This window comes from Amborella trichopoda, chromosome 4, assembly GCF_054954075.1.
Source record: "Amborella trichopoda isolate Santa Cruz 75 chromosome 4, AtrichopodaSantaCruz75HAP2 v2.0, whole genome shotgun sequence".
NCBI lineage: Eukaryota > Viridiplantae > Streptophyta > Magnoliopsida > Amborellales > Amborellaceae > Amborella > Amborella trichopoda.
In genome coordinates this window covers 46,804,809-46,825,829 of record NC_142339.1, presented here as the reverse complement: position 1 = coordinate 46,825,829, position 21,021 = coordinate 46,804,809, and the positions used below count along the sequence as shown (strand labels likewise).

The 21,021-nt window shown below is 38.6% G+C and overlaps 1 protein-coding gene across 4 annotated transcripts in view; it reads right to left on the bottom strand.

Moving 5' to 3' along the window:
* LOC18995740 (C-jun-amino-terminal kinase-interacting protein) overlaps positions 1–15,592 on the bottom strand; it is a 29,703-nt gene extending 14,111 nt beyond the window's left edge. Inside the window, exons 1-3 of one of the 4 annotated variants that reach the window (XM_011625938.3) lie at positions 14,235–15,592; positions 13,341–14,146; positions 13,168–13,260 (exon numbers count right to left, since the gene is read on the bottom strand). In XM_011625938.3, coding sequence (XP_011624240.1) covers positions 13,168–13,260; positions 13,341–14,146; positions 14,235–14,343 — 1,008 coding nt within the window. In that variant the 5' untranslated portion in view covers positions 14,344–15,592. The remainder of the gene's footprint in view (positions 1–13,167; positions 13,261–13,340; positions 14,147–14,234) is intronic. The other 3 variants (XM_020668632.2, XM_020668631.2, XM_088865347.1) reach the window with 3 other exon arrangements.
* Positions 15,593–21,021: the final 5,429 nt, after the last annotated feature.

The following is a 21,021-nucleotide window of genomic DNA, read 5'->3' as shown; positions in this document are numbered from 1 at the left end:
CTATGAGGTACGTCATTACCAAGCAAAGATGTCTAACATAACATGCAGCACAAGTGGTTCATATCCTGTCAGTGAGATGGACTCAAAGCCAGTGGGTGGAAAACAAGTTCCAGAAGATATTTTTTATTGTGGCAAGTATGATTGTCTGCTCCTGGGTCGAAATTAGGGACAAAACCCAGAGTTAACAGTGAGGATAGTGACTTTTCACAAAAGGAAAGCAAGAGATGCCTACTTGTAGCTCATATTGCAACAGGGTATAATTTATAGAACCACATTTAATTAATGTTACAACAAATAAAGGCATCTTCAGGTAACCATTAGATTAATAAGTTAGTAAAATGTCAGAGCTATGTTTGCAATTTCTTTAATGAAAAATTTCTTTTCTTCAGAAAAAATAAAGATTAGAGTCATTAGATAATGTTGTAACAGAAGGTTTCGGCCACCTAGGCAGTGAGAAGTGGTTTTTTGTATTTCCTTCTGTTTTTATTTCTTTAATTCTTTTATTTTTTATCTTATTTTTGTGTGTGTGTGTTGGGGGGAGGGGGGGGGGGGGGGGGGGGTCACACGTGGAAAGAGAGAGAGAGGTGGAGTTGGCTCGAGCATTGATTATTAAATGTTCCATATTTATATATTAAATGTATATATTTACATTTTAGTGTTTGTTGGGATGAATTGTCCTTACATTAAATGCTTATTAATGATTGTCATATCTAGAGAGGGGAGAAAGAAAAAACAAGTGTAAGGTGGAATTGATGTCCTTCCATTGAGAGAGAGAGAGATGGAGTTGATGGAGCATCGATTATTAAATGAATACTTTTATATTTTAGTGTCGTGGGATGAGTTATCCTAGCAGTAAATGCTTCTTGATGGTCTACACAAAAGAGAAGGGGTTTTATAGGTAGAGAAAGAAAGATCTTCTTTATCTAATAATCTTTTTTTTTTTACCTCTGTTTTTTTCATTTTTTTGCCAAGGCACCCGCCTAGGTCCAGGTACATGTCCACATAAGGTGCCTACCCAGGCCAATTCACTCCGATGAGGCCTCTTGGCTGCCTAGGCAGCCATACGGCCGAATTTTCAAACTCTGAGATTAGACAACAAAAAGCACAATGAATTTAAATGCAACTAAGGCAAGAGTTATGGTATTTCAAACGCACTTTACGTTGTTAACAATGACGTGGAAATTCATTGTCCAGCTTTGGACGAAATGGACTCCTTTTCGAAAATGAGTGGGCCTTGTGAATAGCAGTCAAACAAGAGCTTATGATCAGGACCTTCAATGACCTAATTTTTTCTAAAATATAAAGAGTACGTATTAGATCTTTTCCTTGTGTACTTTGATAATTGAGGGGAATACCTTACATATAGTTTGCCTGTAATAGAGGTTGCCAGCAGCTTAGTTATGAGAAACACCTAAGATACTAAGGGAAAATCAGGAATAGGAACCATTGAGAATACAAAATTTAAATCAGAAATTGTTGAAGAACATATTTTTACATATCAATGTACGAGGTGCTTACATTATTTCAATGAACCCAGTGCATAACTATGCAGAAGAAAGCATATGGATAAGTTGTGGTTGGCAGACATATTCTTCAATGAACTCCTTTTCTTCAATGAATTTCTACCAAAGAGGATGATTCCACAAGGGGCTGAACTCCACCCTCCTTCCTTTAATCCCAAAATGGAAGGCACAGAAAAACTGAGATTTTAGCTGATCAGCCTCCTTAATCTTCCCCTATAAGATCCTCACCAAGGCCTTGGTCTTAAGATTAAAAAATGTCATTTGGAAGGTTTTTTCCCAATCTCAGCCTGCCATTGTGGCTGGGATGGGGCCTTCATCACCACCCATGAGGCCATTCACTCGAAATATATATCGGGAGAGAGAGGTCAAGTTATCAAACTGGATGGGGAGAAAGCTTATGAACATGTTGATTGGTTAACTATGGATGAGATCCAGGAGATAACGGGTTTCAGGTGGCGGTTGAATTTCCAATCCATCCTTCTCCATACTCATCAATGTGGCCCTAGAGGGTTACTTTACAGCAACTAGGGGATTGAGACAAGGGGACCCAGTTTCACCTTTCTTGTTCGCTATTAAGGGATAGCATTTCTCTAGGTCCATCTCCAAACTGTTTGATCAAGGAACCCACCAAGGTTTTCGGTCCTTGCATAATGGGTCCCATATATCCTGATGACACTATAATATTCATAGATGCCTGCCCAAACCAGTTCTACAAATTTTGGCTCTTCTTGAGATGCTATGAGCTATCCACTGAAATGAGAGCCAATTTTGCAAAAACAAAGATGTTCAGTGTGAGAGTGTTGAAACAAGAGGTGAGGGATCTCAGTTGCCATTTAGAACGTGTTAGTGAAACTTAGCTTCCACTTATCTGGGGTTGCGTATATGCATAGGGAAATCGAGGAAAAACCAATGGGACACTGTTGTAGAAAACTTCCACAAGAGACTAGCTAATTGGAAAGGCAGGTTCTGTCTTTGGGGGGCAGGATAACTCTCATCAAGGCAGCTCCAGCAAATGTTTCTATCTATTTTATGTCGACGTTCCACATCCTGAATAAGAGTTTGTCATGAAATTTCTTGTGGAAAGGTGGGAAAGGAGGACATAAGTTTCAAACTGTAGCTTGCAACGAGTTATGTCAGCCAAAAAAAGCTGGTGGCCTAGGGATAAGGAGGAAGAGACAAACAGACATCGCCCTATTAGGTTGGTTGTGGAGATATGCGACAAAAGATGCCCAACTGTGGAAGCTAGTAGTGGAAGCAACTATAGGTGCGGCGAGGATGGATGGTTCCCAAAGTTCCACAAGTATAGACAGTCAGGAGCTTTGATCAGTATGGCCAAGAGTATATCCCTCGTCCTTTCTAGGACCAGATTCAAAGTAGGGTAAGGAACAGCATGAAATTTTGGATGGACCTGTGGATAGTTACCCAAACCTTAGCTAAACAGTAGCCGGGCCTTCTCCCTTGCCTTAGACAGATCTGCTCATGTGAGTGACTATGTGGAATGAACAGGCAGCTTGGTGGTATGGAGTCCACTACTTAGAAGGGTTTTATCTGAAAACGAAGCTCAACAATTCTCGGCCCTACAACAAACTCTGAACTCTTTCTTTGTTACTCCTAAGGAGGATTATTCATTTGCATGCGGTCCCTCACCGAATGGGGTCTTCTCGGCAGCCTCATTCTACTCATCGCTACAGCCATTACAAGCCTCCAATCCAAACTTTGGTAAGATTTGTTTTGTTGCATAACATGCCAACAGGGCAAGGAGAACGTCACCAACCTACTTCTACGATGCCCGGTTATCTCGCGCCTTTCGGTGCAACTTGTGGAACTCTTTGGCCTGCAATGGGTCTATCCACAGAACTTGAGGCAACTCACAAACTTTTCAAGCTCGAGGACAACCATTAACATCAATCCTTGATCACACTAAAGAGTATTCTGGTCGAAAAGATTGCCATTGTGTGGCAATTTGGGTTCCTCACTTTTCCTCTCCAATTGGAACAACTTTCTCCATATTGTCCCAAGTCCTCTCCCCCTCAGGTGAGCTAGGTCCCTCACTCATATCTATCCTTCACCACACCAAAGCTCTCACAGTATTATGGTCGAAAAGAATGCCATCGTGTGGCAATTTGGGTTCCTCACTTTTCCTCTCCATATTGTCCCAAGCCCTCTCCCCCTCAGGTGAGCTAGGTCCCTCACTCACAGGGCAATTTGAAGATAAATATAGATGGATCCTCTCATGGGAACCCGGGACACTAAGGTTATTGGGGCAGGCTCTAGGACTGCCAGCTGAAGCCATAGCCATTCTAGGGGGCCTAAAGCGAAAGACCACCTTCACCGCCAACACCCAAACCCTTTTAGTGGAGGAAGACTGTTAGTAACGTCATCTTGGATCACCAGGAAACTCAACCCCCTTGAAGGCTACCCCATTACTTTGACCATATTTACTCTATTTGCATGGTCCTTTGGGTCATATTCAACATTATTCAAAGGGAGGACAGCAGCAGATAGGTTGGCCAAAGAAGGACCTTCCATTCGCACACAGCCAGCATGCTTTGTAACTTAGATTCTCTACCTTCCTCTTCTCTCTCTCCTCTCCCCCAATCTTCCTCTCCTCTCACTTCTCTTTCTTCTCTTGCTCTCGTTCTTAGGTAACAGCCTACATCTTGTGGGCTAAACTTTTCTTTTTCGTTACATTTTTCTTTTATTTCTGTACCCCATTTTGTATTACAGCACCCGATCTTGTGGGTTATCTAAAAGGGGCACAATATGGGCATTATTGTGCTACACTATGATATTTAATACCACAGTTAACCTTTCTCCAACAAATAATAATAATGATAATAATAACTACATAAAAGACAACAAGAACCATGTTGAAGAATTGCCCGATGTTACAGATCATCAGGTACAGAGAAACAAGGACAATGTAGCATATAACAGAACGGGATACATGTCAGATGGTTAGTTATAACACAGAATTTCCCAATCTACACCCTTATAGAGATTTCTTCGTAACATTCTAAAAAAAAATTACATCCCATCTTAACTATAAAGAAAAAAAGGTTCATCTCTAGCATAAAGGGCCATTGCCACTTGGAAAAGGAAAAATGCATAAAACCAGAACTTTGTTAAAAGATATTCATATGCTTGCAGGAGCATGGGAGGAAACACTCCTAGTATAAGGTCAAATAGGATGTCATTGCAATCTCTATAGATTAACAGCAAAGGAATTTGAACGACTGTTCATGTTTTAATGGAAAAATGACAGTGTTACCCCAATACTCCCATCAATGAGCTGTTGTTGTGTGTCAAAACCTCCAAAGATGTGAGTGAATATAAATTTTGTAGAAGTTCAACCCTGAGTTCGAAATATCTCTAGTAGAGTTGTTATATACGCTAACACTCCGCCAAGCACACACACGTGTAACAAATAAGGAAATTTAATACAGACAACATATTATTTTATATGGAATAATAGTCTAACACAGGTGCCATGCCCTGATGCCTCTTTGAACAGCGTACCAAAGAGTTCCAACATGTTTTGGACTCTGTCAGTCATGTTGGTGCCCATGAGACACTGCAAAGCAGTGGTGTGGTGTGGCAATTGCTAAAAACATGCGATTATTAAAGTTGGTTTCATAATTCCCATGAATGTGGTTTCATGATTCCCATAATTCTTAATAACTAATGCTGGATATGAATGTTTTTGAGATCCAAGTCATGGATACTAAGTAAATGTAATTTGCAAGGCGTATGGATGGAATCCAGGTTTTACAAATCCCCTGATTTTGAAGGAAATTTTACAAATCTACTGTTTGGCTCACATGTTTATAAATATGCTAATTTCATTCTATTCTCAAATTATAAAAGGTCTATTATTTCTCATTTTCTCTCGAACTCCTCTCACTCTCTCTAATTGTGCCCCTTTCTCTCTCTAAATCATCTCTAACCATGCCCTTTATCCCTCTAACTCCTCTCACTAGTCGTCATTTCTTTCTTTAACTATTTTCTCTCTCTTAACTCCTTTGTCTCTCTATCAATTCCCTCTCTAACTACTCTCTCTCTTTAATTTGGCTCTTGCAAACTCCCTTCATCTCTCGAACTCCATTCTCTCCAACTGTGCCCTCTCTCTCTTCATGCCTTTCTCTCTCTCACTCCTCTCTGTAACTCCACTCTCTCTACCAGTACCCTTTCTCTCTCTAACTATGTCGTCTCTCAAACTGTGCCCTCTCTCTCTCTATCTCCTTCGTCTTTCTCTCCCTAAATCCTTTCCCTAATTTTGCGCTCTCTCTCTCTAACAATCCCCTCAGCACGTCAATTGATGATTTCCATTGGATTAGCATATCTTGGATATGCCATCCCAGCTTTTTTTTTTGGTGAATTGTTATATCCAGGATATGAGCCCTTCTAAAGATTTGCATACCCAGGATGGGAGACTAAATTGAAGTTGAATCCGGGATATGCAAATCCTAGGACCCAAACAGGTTCCAAACATTAACATCTAATTGGCATATTCTCAAATTTGAAGTTGTGATTATGAATGACAAAAAACAATTAGTCTTCCATTCAATAACGCAAATGCAATTAACATGTATCATGGCAAACTTTCTAAATGAGGATTTACATTAGATGCTTTATTTCATATAGTGAGCCAGCATTCAGAAACTCAACCCAAGGCATGTTGACTCATTCGATGCAACTCGGCACATGAATGAGTGTTATTGTTGAAAGCTTGGGTTGGGGCCAAATTTAGGTGTGTCTTTCATTGAGCATGGATCCAATTGTTGGCGGAATACCTTTTTTTCCCAAGCTAAAAAACTTGCTGATCCAAAAAAAAAAAGGTGGAGGAATTGACCAAGGGTTGGCATTATCCAAGTAGGGACCGAGTTCCATTTTTTAACAGAGGTGTGAAAAACATGGACAATATTATGACATAGGACTTTAAGATTCATAATTTAAACATTTGCAGTATGTAAATCATCATCATTCTAGCATTATCCTCCCAATGTCTATGGATCTCACCAATGTAGTGAAAGAATCTCCTACAGGAATCTCCAGTTAGTACATGTAAAATCGCAAGATTTATGAAAAGATTGTGTTGATGAACTGATGAACCTCCAGGTCTAATCACTGGAGTACATGTAATTGAGTTGATGAGGTAAACCACAAGATATGTAATAATATTGTGTTGATGACATGATCAACATCCAGCTATAATCGCTGGGGTCAAGACTATCATCAGGACAAACAAAAAGATCCAAAGAAGTAAAAAAGTCTACATAGTTGATTATGAAGCACTTGGATACTGTTTCCGATTTGTTGGGAAATATTCATTAACCTCACAAAGCCTGCAACATTCTCAAGAAGGAATAAACCGAATAATGCACAAATATGCGAGGCTTATCATCGATATTTTTTACAACTACCATTATAATAAATAATTAGCAAACAAGAATGACATTCTAAACCAAGACCCACAAAAGATGTACAAAAATTTCAACAAATCAATAATGTCATATTACTTTCCTCAAAAGTTGTGACTGATGAGCATAACATAACTGTCTTAGACTTGGTTTTTAGGTAGTCTTCGAATGTCTTACACTCGCAGATATTACCAGTTTACACAAATTTATATCAATTGTGATTTAAAAAATGGAAACGGCATAAATAATGTCATATATTTCAACCTACCGCATGAATCTATGCCTCCTATTTGAAGTGAAGCATTGAAGAGAATGAGTATGAAAGTCTAAAGGAGAATAGTAGCATCTGAAGCAGAATGAAAATGGGGTCCAAAGAAGCAACACATTAAAAATCTGATCAAGAATCAGTTGCATCTGCATGACTATTACTCTACTATGGCTACACTGTGGCCAATGATTCAAAAAGCGAACCGCCCAGCGCCTGGGCGGTCCAAAACGCTTGGGCGCATCGCCAAGGCCTAGGCGGCCAATCTGGGCGGTCGACCCTGGGCGGCCAATCTGGGTGGTCGACCTTGGGCGGCCACCCAAGGCAGCGCCCTGTCCTGGGGCGGAAATAAGTTTCGGTGGGGGCAATTTTGGTCTCTTTGTTTTGTGTGTTAAAGAGCCAACAATTAGTGTTTTAGGTTCATTTGAACCTAAAACTTTTGGGAGCCAATTTTAGAGAGAGAAAGCCCCAAAAAAACTAGTTTTTGGTGAATTTTTTAGTATCGAAGTGTTTCTCAAAGTTAACAAAAATTGATTAAAACATCACCCATTGATCTTAGATTTACTTTTTGATGTTTTGCAAAGTTATTAGGGGGTTTTTTAGAAGATTTTGAGTATTTAGAACCATCTTTGAGGTGGAAGTTTGAAAATTGAGCAATAAAACTCAAAGTAAGTGATTTTTTTTTATTGCTTTAGTAAATTGAATTATTTTTTAGATGTCTTCTTCGGGATCAATTAGGAGTGGTGATCCCGATTGGAAATATGGCTATAACCCAGATCCTAATGATAAAAATTGCATAAGATGCAAGTTTTGTGATAAGGATACAAAAGGGGGCATAAACAGGTTCAAGAAACATCTTGCCAGTATCAGGGTGGATGTTGCCCCATGTAAAAAGACTCATGATGTTGTCTACCAAGAATAACGAACTAACTCTATGCAGTGATGAGTGCAACACTTTTTATTGGAATTTACAATGCATGTGATTGAACTTATTCAAACAACCATTGATAAAGATATCATCTATCCCTCTCATGCTGATTAATGTATCCACTGAAAATTATACACGTCATCTCTCTAAAACAATCGAATGCTCCTAAACTAGCTCCAAAACTTTATTCATGCAAAAAACTAATAGAGCAATATTGCAGCATTCATATTGTTCATTCTATTGTCCAGGATTTGAATACTAGCAGCCAGCAAGAAGATTCCAGAGAGCAGGAAACTTATCCTGATACAGAATGGACAATGAACTCTAGATTTCTCCCCTCTTTCTTTGCATTTTCTGTTTTAAACTCTTCCAACGAGCTGCAGGAAGGATTATGGACGAAGACATATTGCCAACAGCAAACTGAAATTCATTTTGATAAGTAGACAGGAAACTGAATTTCACATCTTTCCACATTTTGCTGGCTATAAAGTTAACTTAAAGACATAGACAATGTGTGAGACAAGCAAGTCTGCTAAACAGCCATCCTTTCATTCTAAAATTCCTACCGTAGGTCCAAATATCAATCTTATAATGTTTTCTGAATCTACAATATCTCCATCCCACCATATTCTAAAGTGAGAGAAAAAAATATGACATTTTTGCACAATTATTCAAGGAAAGCCTGGATTTATATACTGACACATCAAGGTTACAATTTAAATGCAGAACATCATAAAGAAGTCAAAACATTTGAATGGCAAAAGGAAACTCCATAGAAATTTCTAGTTAAAAAGTAAAAAAAGTGTTTCTCACAGAATAATTCCCCAGAAATTATAATCGCAAAAAAAAAAAACAGAGACCTTACGTGGAGACCTTTGTGTGCGCCATAAACAGGATTCCTCATTTGAAGCCAACTGTTCAGAAACTCATTGGAGTCCAACCTAATTATACTGGACTATCTACTCAATTGCATGCTCACTCTTTATCAATATGTCCTAACTATGTTAATTGAAAACCAGTGGGATGTGGTCAAAGAAAGATGAGGACCTTAAACTTTCCCTTAACTCATCCCAAGCCCGGGTTAAGGAGGTGGGTTGTATTAGGTAGGCAGCCAATATAAAACTTTGCCAAAACTGTCCATGATGCAAACCTTTGGGATGTGGAAAGTAAAAAGGATACACTACCATCCAAGCGGAAAGATGCTCAGGTTTTAGTGAAAGCATATTATTAGACAACCATCATCAGCAAATATGCACCTCATAATCAACACAATAAAAAAGAATATTTTTCTAGAAAATTCTTAAAAAAAACATAGTTTGGCACTCCATATGCTCCGATAACATGCTGGGAAAGATGTCTGGATGATTCAGCACATACATTGAGATAAGCTGGTAAATTCTACAATCTTGCCACCAACCACTGCCTCAAGCATGCACAGCTTATTGTTACGGCATAATTTATCAAATTCGTGCAAGTAATTATTTTCTTTACTCTCTTATTATATTAATACATCAAGACTTCATTAAATAAAGATGTTCCCATAGAACAAACATGCATTTCAAAATTACATCTGATCGCTCTAATGGTCCCTTATCTGCAGAGAAACTATGATCGCAAGGACTAATTTCCAATTCTCCACAAAGATAACTACAAGAAGAAGCATGAAGTTCCAGCATTCTCAAAGATTTCTTTTAAAAAATGAAATTCTCAAACATGACAAAAAGTGATGAGCATGGATTTGAAGGACATTATGGGTTTGTTTGCCCCTTTCACATACACTCCACAAAATGTGGGCCTATACTGGGTTGCAGCACAAATGGCTTGTCATTACAGGTTTAACCTCATCTAGGAAAAGTCCCTTTTCAGATTAAGGAATTATTTGGCTACAGCTGAATTTCAATCTTCACTTCTTTTAAAATGTAGAAGGCCATCAATGAGCTAGGCCAGGATTGGGCCCCTGGCCTTGATGGGTTCCCAGTTGCCCCTTTCAAAATTTTCTGGGACTCCTTCAAGCGCGATATTCTTTCATTATTCGAGGAATTCCATACCAGAGGTGTCATTCACAGGGCAATGAATGCAACCTTCATTACCTGATTCCTAAAGTGGAAGGAGAGGATGAGCTCAAGGACTTCCGCCAAACTAGTCTTATAAATTCATCCTACAAGATCATCTCTGAAGTATTCGAGAGGTCTTATCCCAGGTCATAACAGGCTTTCGTCAAAGAGAAAGAAATTCTCGATGGGGTGTTAGTGGCTCATGAGTGTATCCACTCCATATACCTCCCCAAAGAACCCGGCCTGGTAATCAAGCTAGACTGAGAGAAGGCCATTTCCTAAATTTCACAAACAACATTAATATTAATCCATGCTCAAGGGTAGTTTGAGTGCCACTTTGACCAACCGGTGAGCCCATATTGAAATCTAGTGAAATTCATTAAAATTTTAAAATTCTCCAAGAGTCACCAGAAATTGTCCCCTTTCTACAAAAACTCAACCCCTCACAATCATTCAATTGTCTGTAACCTCCTCGTTTCTCTCACATGCACCTATCAATCCCCTTCACTCTCTATCTCTGCCTACAATCCAGCACCTTCACCATCTCTCTCTCAATTCCCTTCTATCATTCTTCTCTCCCACACCTTCACCATCTCTCTCTGATGTGCTCAGTTTTCATGGTAAGTCAAGTGAACACCATTCCTAGAATCAGCAGCAGTGATTCTTCCTCATCTAGTTCAAGCAATACTACTCGCAACAAGTGCTCTGTAACCAGAGAACATTTTGAGAACTAGGGATTTCCTGGAGGAGGAAGAGGCATGTAACAGCCATTTGAAAACTAAGCTTTACTATGTTATTGTTCATATCAAATATTTTTAATGGTATTTTTTCTATTTGCAATAACGATGAGATATGGGGGAAGCTTCAATATCATGGGCTTATGGTCCACTAAAGGTCCAAAAAAACCTGATTGAACGTGCATGTGTTTCTCGCTATCAATAAGAAACGTGCCTTTCCCTTCATCTTAGCTCTGAGCTCAATGAGAGTTGTTTGTTGATGTTGCAGATGAGGAAAGAGAAACTTGAAGAATGAATCACTGCTCTACAATAGCTTGTTTTTCCTTATGGTAAGGTTCTTGATTGTTGCAGGTGAGAAAAGACCAGCTTGGCGAATGAATTTTCTGCATGCAGCAAAGAATGATTGGAACCCCCAATTCACTTCCCCCCTCCCTCTGGCATTACGAAATCAAAGTGCCACGGAGAAAGAGTGCAGGCAGACTTTGGTTGCAGAAGTCATGGTTTCATTACAAATAGGAATGGGAAAGAGAATGGAGTAAAAGAGGAAAACGAGTGAGAAACAAGGAAGAGAGAGGCCACAGCCTAGGTCCATCCTTTAATGCATGAAAGAGGCCAAGATTTGGTTTGTGGCTTGCAGAACTTTTTTTTGGATGAAGATTTATTTGAATGGGGCATCCACATAGGCCATCTTCCTAATAACTTTGAATTTGATTTTACAAACTAAAAAATCCAGAAAATGCTCCCCAACTATGGTTTGAGGTGGCATCCAAACATATCATAAGTCTGTTGCAATGTTTTCAAACTCGGCCTTGGTCCGAGCCGATAACTCAATCGAGTCGTGTTTAGGACCAAAAAGACGCTAAAAATTCAAAGAATAAATTTGTTAAAAACAATATAAAATCAGCAAAAAGTAAAATAAGTAATAGACATCATTGAAAGTCTTTAAAAGTCAAAGAAAGTATATGAAGTATGGATTATTGAAGAATTTGATATACAATTGAAATGTAGGAGTATGTAATAATCAAAAGTTCCCAAATCACATGAAAACCATACAAATATAAAAACACATTTTTAAGTCTATATTAAAGATTTTTTAAAACATTATAAGTTTAAAATACTTCTTCATGGGACAAGTTGGCCCCTAGAGCTCGCCTCGGCCATAGGCCAAGACCAAGTTACTCAGCCGAGTCCATGAACACTGGTGTGTTGCTTTCTTGAAGCTATGAAAGCCACACCAAACACCCCATTAAGGGATTGCACATATCACTTCGTGTTATCAGTGAACAGTGCCCATATCATTAACCATGATAACAATGGATATTTTATAAGTGCAAGGAAAAGGCATGGAACAATTGCAAGATGGACAGAAGGGGCAAAGAAAGCTCAGACAGAGAAAATCAAAGGGAACTATGACAAGAAGCATAAAATTCCAAATACTCAAAGGCTACAGTGAGTGAAAACTATGGATTGGGCAGAACAAAATCATTTATAATAATCATACATGACCTATTACAAATGCGCAGAATTGGCAGGGCAGCGGTCTCAAGGAACACATCATAACAACAGCTAGAATAGTTTCAGCTCCAAGCCTCCAACTCTACCCAATAGCTAACCATACGCAATAGCTAACCATACGCAATAGCTAACTATCTAAATCAATTGGTACACATTAAACCAATCCATCAGCATTATCAGCAAAATACATCAGCATTATCTGCAAAATCCATGACTGGTCCACATATTTCTGCCATATGCCATGATGAATAGAACAATATAACTATAATTACAATGAGAAGGTTTGCCACTACATCTCTCCCTAAATAACGTTGTCAGAAAGGAACCCATATGATTGACGATCATTACAAGCCATACAAACGGAGAGGAGTTAAAATTTCCAAAGCAAATAAAGAAAAGAGTAAGAAGGTAAGGCATTATTGTAACAACAAGCACTTCCTGAGGCATTACAAAAGTTCATATTCATAAAAAAAGCTTTCACAGCTACAGCCCTTAATTTTCTCAATGAAAAACTCATTAACTGCCTGAAGAGAAAAAAGAAAAAGAATTCCACAAGAAGGGAAGTTACGCTCTTATTCAATAAAAAATAAGGGCAGTTATGCCATTAGTTTGGCACCTCGTGTATGAGATAAGGATTGGAACTATTTCATTCAGCAGCATGTGATTAAACTAAGAGGTAATTAGATTTCAAAATGTATTAAAACAAATAATGCCGAAACACATACCAAGGTTTTAGGCATTGAAGGTGTCATGGGTATCAACTGCCTAGATTGCTTGATTGCGAACTCCTCAAGCCTCTGAGTCTCAATTTGCAACTGCTGCATCCAAGCAATAAAAAAAGATAAGATGCAAACGGCTTGAACACAAAACAAATCAAAATATGCCTCTATCTACTTGCCTGGGGAAGTGCACGCGATCGTGTAGGTGCTTGAGCCAATGTTTCAGCCATATTGAGCCCAGTTATTGAGTTTGGAGCCACAGAAGAAACAGGAGTTGCAGGCATGACTGGTGGAACAGATGAATGCATGCAAGCATTGTTTCCAATTATAACAGGAACCTCTGCTAAAGCTGAAGTCCATCCATCCCCACCAATAACAGAGGATGTACCCAAAGGAAGGCTTTGTGCCACAGGAGTTAAAACAGGAGAGGTTGCCCTGCCTATCTCGGCAACACCATTTGTACACATTCCTTGTTTTTCTTCAACTCCTAGAGATGGAAAGTCCCTCTCAAATGCAGCCTTATTAATGCTACTCATGAGACCCCCACCAACAAGCAACCCATTCTTTAGGCTTCCCATGTCACTTCCCGTCTTCCTAGGCAAGCTTTCGCCTCTCTTTCCTGAAACCATTGACTGTGATCTCTTCAAAAATTCTTTCTCAACCCTATGCCCAAAAATACTACTAGAATTTCCTCGGGCCTCAACATGATCACGGTCCCCAAAAAGTGATGGTTCTTTATCACGGGAATCAATGTCTCTTTCCCAATCCCTATCCCGATCTCCATCGTACCTTCTACAGAAACTACTGTATGACCTAGAATATGTGGATATATCTTTGTCGTGCACAGAATTGCTGCTTGAACTCCGGCGACCATGCAAAACAGAAGTTCTATCCATGAAATTTGGAAAGCGAGGGTTGTCATGATCACCGACACCTATACCTGATGATCTGCTCCTTGTGGAAATTGTACCTGATGCCTCATCTGCTGGAAGACACAAACTCAGTATATTTTTTGATAAGTTGGTAATTGCAAGTAACCAGAAAAATAATGGATAAAGCACAAAATATAGTACCTGATAGAGAAGACAATGAAGAATGATGGGTCGCCCCACCACTCCCTGATCCCCCGCCAGTCGAACCCTTCAACCATTCTGGAACCAATGCTGGCTCATTTCTCTCCATAACGCTTCTTTACCATGATAAAAAAATCTTATCTCTACTGATACTACCTTAAAAATCCAAAATTTCTGTCTACCCTTCAGAGCACTATTCAATTTTATAGCTGTATCATTGTCAAGGCATGACCTTGAAGCCAAAAAGAATAGTTCTAACAGTCTACCTGTTAACCAGGACAACCGAACACATTTGCCTGACTTCTGGAGATCCGTACACAAAAGAATAATGAACTCAGAATTCTCCCAAAAAGACCAGAAAATTACGATATACGTTCAAATACCATGTCCCAATGGTTCAAAACCACAATATCAGCAATACCATATCAGTAACTATGTTGATGAATCCTATTCTATCTTGACATAAATAAGAACAAAGTCTCAATTTTATTTGGTTTCCTATTAAAAAACCTCCAATCTAGTATTCTCTTTTCACCAGGAAAAGGAAACAGCAGATAATCACCCTCTGTACACTACTTCTACTGTGTCCACAATTCTCGAGATGCAGTCACAGGTTTCATCAGCGAGTAGTCAAAATAAACCCTGACTCTCCAAGTGGCTCACATTACAAATGGGGAGAAAATAAAAGCCAAAAAGAACAACCCCACTCAACAACCTATTTACACAGTCGTCTCTCTTAAAAAACCAAAAGTCTGTAGCGTTCAGCACTGAATTGCCCAAACAAGGAAATAAAAAAGCTGGCCCAAAACTCTACACCCATCAAAAAGATTGACGACACTCATCCCTGCAAAAAATGTGTCCTCACCAAACCCTACAATCACCAAAGACCCAAAATCCTAAAAAGGAAGGATCAACAGAACAACCAAAACCCTAAAACCAACGCCTAGACCACATATCCCTCATCTCCACAACCATTACCCAGAACCAAAATCCGGAATACAATTCAAGAGAAAACGCAAGGAGAATCCGGAAATAGAGCAAATAAACAAGGAAGAAGAGAACAAAAGCCCTAAAATCAGGTGCTCAATCAACGGAACAATGAATCCGCAGTAGTTCTAAACCCTAGAACCACGAAATAAGAAAGAACTGAACCAGTAAAGTTAGGGTTAGAAATAAGCTTGAACCTTGAAAGAATCAGTGAAGGTTTTTCAAAAGCCTTCGCAGAGCAGAGAGTGTTGCGGAATCCAGAGATTACAGGGTTCATCCACCTCTTCTACGGGTTGCAGAAACGTATGAACAATCTCTCCCTCTCTCTATTTCTCTTTCGCCCTCTATATCTGTCTCTCTCTTCGACTTCAAATCAAATATATACGTAAGTGTGTGGGCGTACTGCTCCTTTTATTTACATATCGCATTCATATATCCACTTTCCAATACCAACAACCGCTTATCTCGAAACACAACATGACGAGAGACCCCCAAAACGGTTCTGCACCACTTGAGGCGGTTTACGTTGGACCGGGAAATGGTTTGATAGGGCTGCAGCCCTATCAAAAGAAGTAAAGTCTCACCTCAAAACTTCATCAAAAATTGCAATTCAAGAGTTGAAAATCTCTTATATTGATCATCTCAGATTGAACATTATGGTTGTGCAAAAAACTTTAGGATTTCAAATTCTAAAAATTGTGTATATTGCAACAAATCATCTAGACCATCCATTTCACCTTAAAAATAAATGTTCTCATATCCGTAAGGTTTGTACTATTTTTTTAGTTTCAAATTTTATTGTCGGCGTTGAAAATTAATTTTATAACCGTCATGAAGATTTCCGATACCAAAAGTACTTTTTGGAAGAAGATTTGAGGTGTTTCATGACTTCTCCCAAAAAAAAAAAAAAATTCAAGTGCCTCCTAAATTACTCCACAGGTTGACAAAAGGGAACTCTCCTAACTTGGACCAATTTGGAGGAAACAAAGTTGCCAACTTAATTAATATGAAACTTTCAAGAATTACTCCATGCACTTAATAAACATAGCCAACAAGATCGTACTATACGGGCGGCAAGGTTGACTAGGCATCTCTTACACGAAATTTTGATCTGCAATGCGTTAACCCCCATTTGGTGTTCGAATTTGGATGGGTGAAACAGGGTTGTAGAATTTTGGTGAGGCATTTTATTACAAATAGAGATGGTGGATTTTCCTATTTATAGCCACGTTAAAAGCGCTCTCTCTCAAGATTGTATTTTGTCCCTTACTAATATAATTCAGTGTGCAAGAAGTTAATCTGGGCAAAATAGTCCTCAAGATTTCTGAAAATAGAAAATCAGAAACCTCTCCCATTACTGCTCAGACTATGAGAACTTGCGAATCATCGGAGTTCTTTAAGTAGAGAGAGAAGTGAGTGAATTTTACGGCGAGAAAGACAATAGAAATTTTTTGGGGGAGAGAGCAAATCTCGTGGGGAGTATAATGCCTAATTGTTACTAACTCTTAGTAGTAGTTGTTCATTTGAACAAAGTGACACATATCTACACACACGACGACTAGTATCATAGCTACCGGATCACACACTCAGTCGTCCGATGCACTTTTACAGGTTTGAGTCGCATCTGTAAAATTGAAGCGAGCCATGAGCCGACCTATGCATGGGCAGAGGGCATCTATGCATCGGCACCAATGCTAAGTGTTGCCTTTGTGCACTGGTCGCACGTTTCACATGCTACGCACATGGACCCACATTCTCTCATTTGTTCCATTAGCATAACTCATGAGAAATTTTTCATATATATGACTTTCTTTGTTCACATTGTTCTTTAATATGGGACTAAAACATACCACTCTATTTAGTTATTAAAAACTTAGGAGCACATCATTGGAAACTCTAATTTGAAATACTATATAGCATTTTTCTCAATCCCAAAAATATTACCATGTGGATCTTTAGGAATCTTAAACCTAGGTTGATATTTTCGGGAAGTGATGCTTTGAATAACTTTGATACTCATTGATTCCTCCATGAGAGATACAATATCATGCTCAGCCCCATATCTTGGATATATCAATTCAACAAAAAAAAAAAAAGGAATTTTCAAGTCAAATATTTGTCAATCCAAGTATGTATAGTTAAGAGAGAGGGAGAGGAAATAGAGGAAAAAAGGGCATAATTAGAAAGAGTGAAGAGTTGAGAAAGATCAGATAGAAAAAAAGAGTTTGGGAGAGAAAGGCCAAGGTTAAAGGCCAAGGTTAAGTGAGAGAGAGAAACAACATGGTTAGATAAAGATAGAAGTCTGAAAGATAAAAGGTACAATTGATGGAGGAATTACACAGAGAATGGGTAAGAAATATATGTCTGAGAAAAAATAGGCATGTAAGGAAATTGGAGTCAAAGAAAGAGAGGGCTCAAGTTAGAGATAAGAATTAGAGAAAGGGCAAGGTAGAGAGATAAAAGGAGTTAGAGAGAGAAACAATGGGGTTAGAGAGAGCAAAGGCATGGTTAGAGAGGGAAATGACATGGATATAGAGAGAGAGAGAGAGAGGTGGGGTGCTTGTCGAATAATAACCAATATGATGGAGGGGAGAAAAATGAGTATTAATATGGAGGAAGGTGATGATGAGTCGAAGGAAAATAATGGCTTCCAAGCCTTGTCATATGAAAGGACTTTTTGTGGAGACATGGCCAAACATACTGAATCACTGATAGTAGGTTCATTCTCTCCTCCCTCAAATGACCTTTTTGGTTTGCAAAATTGGGCAAAAAGAGCGTGGAGTTTACCATGTGAGCCGGTTGTGAAGAGGATTGGCAATAATAGGTGTATATTCTATTTTCATTCCAATCTATATGCTGGAAAGGTGTTATCCATAAGGCATTGGAGGGTGAGAGGTAAGTTGTTATCCTTGGAATTATGAAAACCTCATTCTCATGTATTTTTTATTCCAAAAACCTCATTATGGGTGACATTTTGGGGAGTTCCATTACATACCTGGAACTTGGGGGTTTTCAATATTTGGGTAACTTGTGGTGATTTTGTGAATGTTGATTGGAACTTTACTAGAGGTGAAGACTTGTATTTTATTAGAATAAGAGTTAACATAAATGCTTTTTGCCTTCTCCTAAAAAAGCTAGACTTAATAGTAATTCAGATGATTTTCCTATTGATGTTACTTTCAAAGGATAGAGGGCGGACGTCATCACGCTAGAAAATACTATGAAAAATATGGTAAAGGAAGGTATGCAAGTAGTTGTTGTGCAAGATAATTGGCACTTGGTTATGAATAAGGGATCTAAAAAGAATGTCATAGGTGAAATTATTGTCGGACATAAAGATGAAGGTCGAGCTTCAAGGATCGTCATGGCTAAAGGAGAAAGGGTTTCAAATTCTACTTTGGGCAGGACACCTGGAAGGGAGCCGAATAAACAAACAGATAGGATGGGGCATTCATTTTCAAATTTGAAAATTTAAAAAGTATGGATATCAGTCAATAGGAAAATTGAAAGTCAGTCGAGTGTTGACTCCTCTTATTCAATATCAATTTCATGGGATAATTGTAATGTCGAATAAAAATTCTTATCTTAATCTTAATAAGAAGGAGCTTATCAAGGGGTATTTGGTATTTCTAACTTATGAAGGCAGCGGATAAGAAAGTTGCCATAAGTGAGGTTGATAAGGATATGGGGTCAAATTGAGGGGAAGCTGAAAAGTGGGATCTTTTAAGAAAGGTATAGTACAATTGGAAGCTATTAGCGGTGGGTATGCTAATTATACCTTAGTTAGATACCTTGGAAAAAATTTCTCGCCTTCTCTAATTAGGAAAGAACAACAGGTAGTAAGGGGTTTTAAAGAAGGAAGCTTCGATTGCAATCGAGCAATTGTGCCAAGGGGGTCTTTTTAGAGGAAGAAGTTATAGACTTAGTGAAATTTTTGTTGTACTATTTTAAGGATCCGTATTACTGGGATATGTTAGGGAGAATACTAAAAATGGTGAGACTCTAGAACACAAAAGTAACAAGATGATGGGCAATCTCGTGTACCACCAGAAATACAAGGACTCCCCGTTATCGTCTTGAATGATGATGGTGGATTGAACATCATGATATGGTGTAGGGGTAGAGATATGGTGATGGTAATGTCACCATAGAGAAAATATCAGAGTCCAAGTGCTTATCTTTTTGCCATGATTTAGAGGTGCTATCAGAAGGAGAAGTGGATTTTGTTTAGCCACTAAGATATTGCAAAAGAAGCTGAAATGCCTAAAGTTCCTGATCAGATGGTGGATGATGACAAATTGCTAGAGGATATGTTTTTTGATATGGGGTGTCTTTTGATGTTCCTATTAGTCAGGTGTTGTAGGTGTTGAAGAAGCATTACAAAACATCCAAGAAGCAAAAGGAAGGTGAAGATAAGGAGAACGGTGATAGCGAGGAGAATGCAAAAACTAGGGCAAAAGGAAAAGGTATTGCCAAAACCCTGGCAAAACCTACAAAATCTTCGTCGAGGAATGCAGTTAGAAAAGCTTCGAGGAACAATGGTGGTACTATCATTATGAATGAGAGACAATGTGATAGTTAATGTGGAAGATAGTTTAGAGAGTTCGACTGTATCTGATTATGCCCCCATTGCCCATGTTGGATCAACTTCCACTGCCTATGAAGTTCCTTAGGTGGAATGGAAGAGAACTTGAGGAGCTATGTAGAAAACATAAAGTCTTATTGTTAGTAAGGTAGTTAAAACCTGAAATTGTAATGTTGCAGGAAACCAAGCTCCCAAGGCCTTATGGTAGGAGTGTGAGAGAAATTTGGGGTTCGGGTTCTGTTGGTTTTGTTGGGGTAAATGCTATAAGATCTTTTGGAGTCTATGGACTTTTTGGGATATTCTTTTTCGTCGTGTTGGCGTGGTAGAAAGAGAAAGACTGTTGGTAGGAGATTTTGAGGGTCCTTGTAATAATTTCATATGGGCTTCTTTTTTTTTTGTTCTTTTTTCCTTTTTTTTTAATGTATATGGCTCGAACATTTGTGCTTAAAAAGTAGGTTTTGTGGAAGAAATTACAATAATTTCTAATTCTTTTAATTTACCTTGGTGTGTGGGAGGGATTTTTATATGATAAGGTGGTCCGATAAGATTTCTATGACAGCCCGAGTTAACTCTTCCATGAGGTGATTTAATAATTTTATTTTGTGCAATGAACTGATAGATTTACTAACGGGGCTCATTTCACGTGGTCAAATAATTGCCTCAATAATTTGATCATGAGTAAAATTGATCGATTCTTGGTTTGAAGTGGTTGGGAGTCCATTTTTCCTCTGGCTCTTGTCAATGCCCTGACAAGAATCTTGTCTGATCATGTGCCTATCCTAATGCAAACTAGCAATAATTTAAGAGGACCTAAACCTCTTTGTTTGGAAAAGGCTTGGCTTGAAGAGGATGAGGTGGTAGAGCTCATTAAAAGAACTTGGTGCAATACAATAGTCTATGGGTGGTATGGATATCAGGATCACAAAAAGCGCTTAAATATCAAATATAGATTGTTGCAGTGGAAAAATGAGGAAAAACTCAACATTAAAATAGAGTGAATGGAGCTATGCTCCATCTTGATGTAATAGAGATGGCATTTCAAAATAGATGACATACCATTTCACAAGAGGAGGAGGAGAAAAATGCGAGTTATGCATATTCTTCATGAAAATATGATGCTTAAGGAATATATTAAAGCCAACGTTCTAGAGTTAAATGGCTTAAAGAAGGGGATGCATGTATGAATTTTTTCCATCCAACAATGAACTCAAGAAG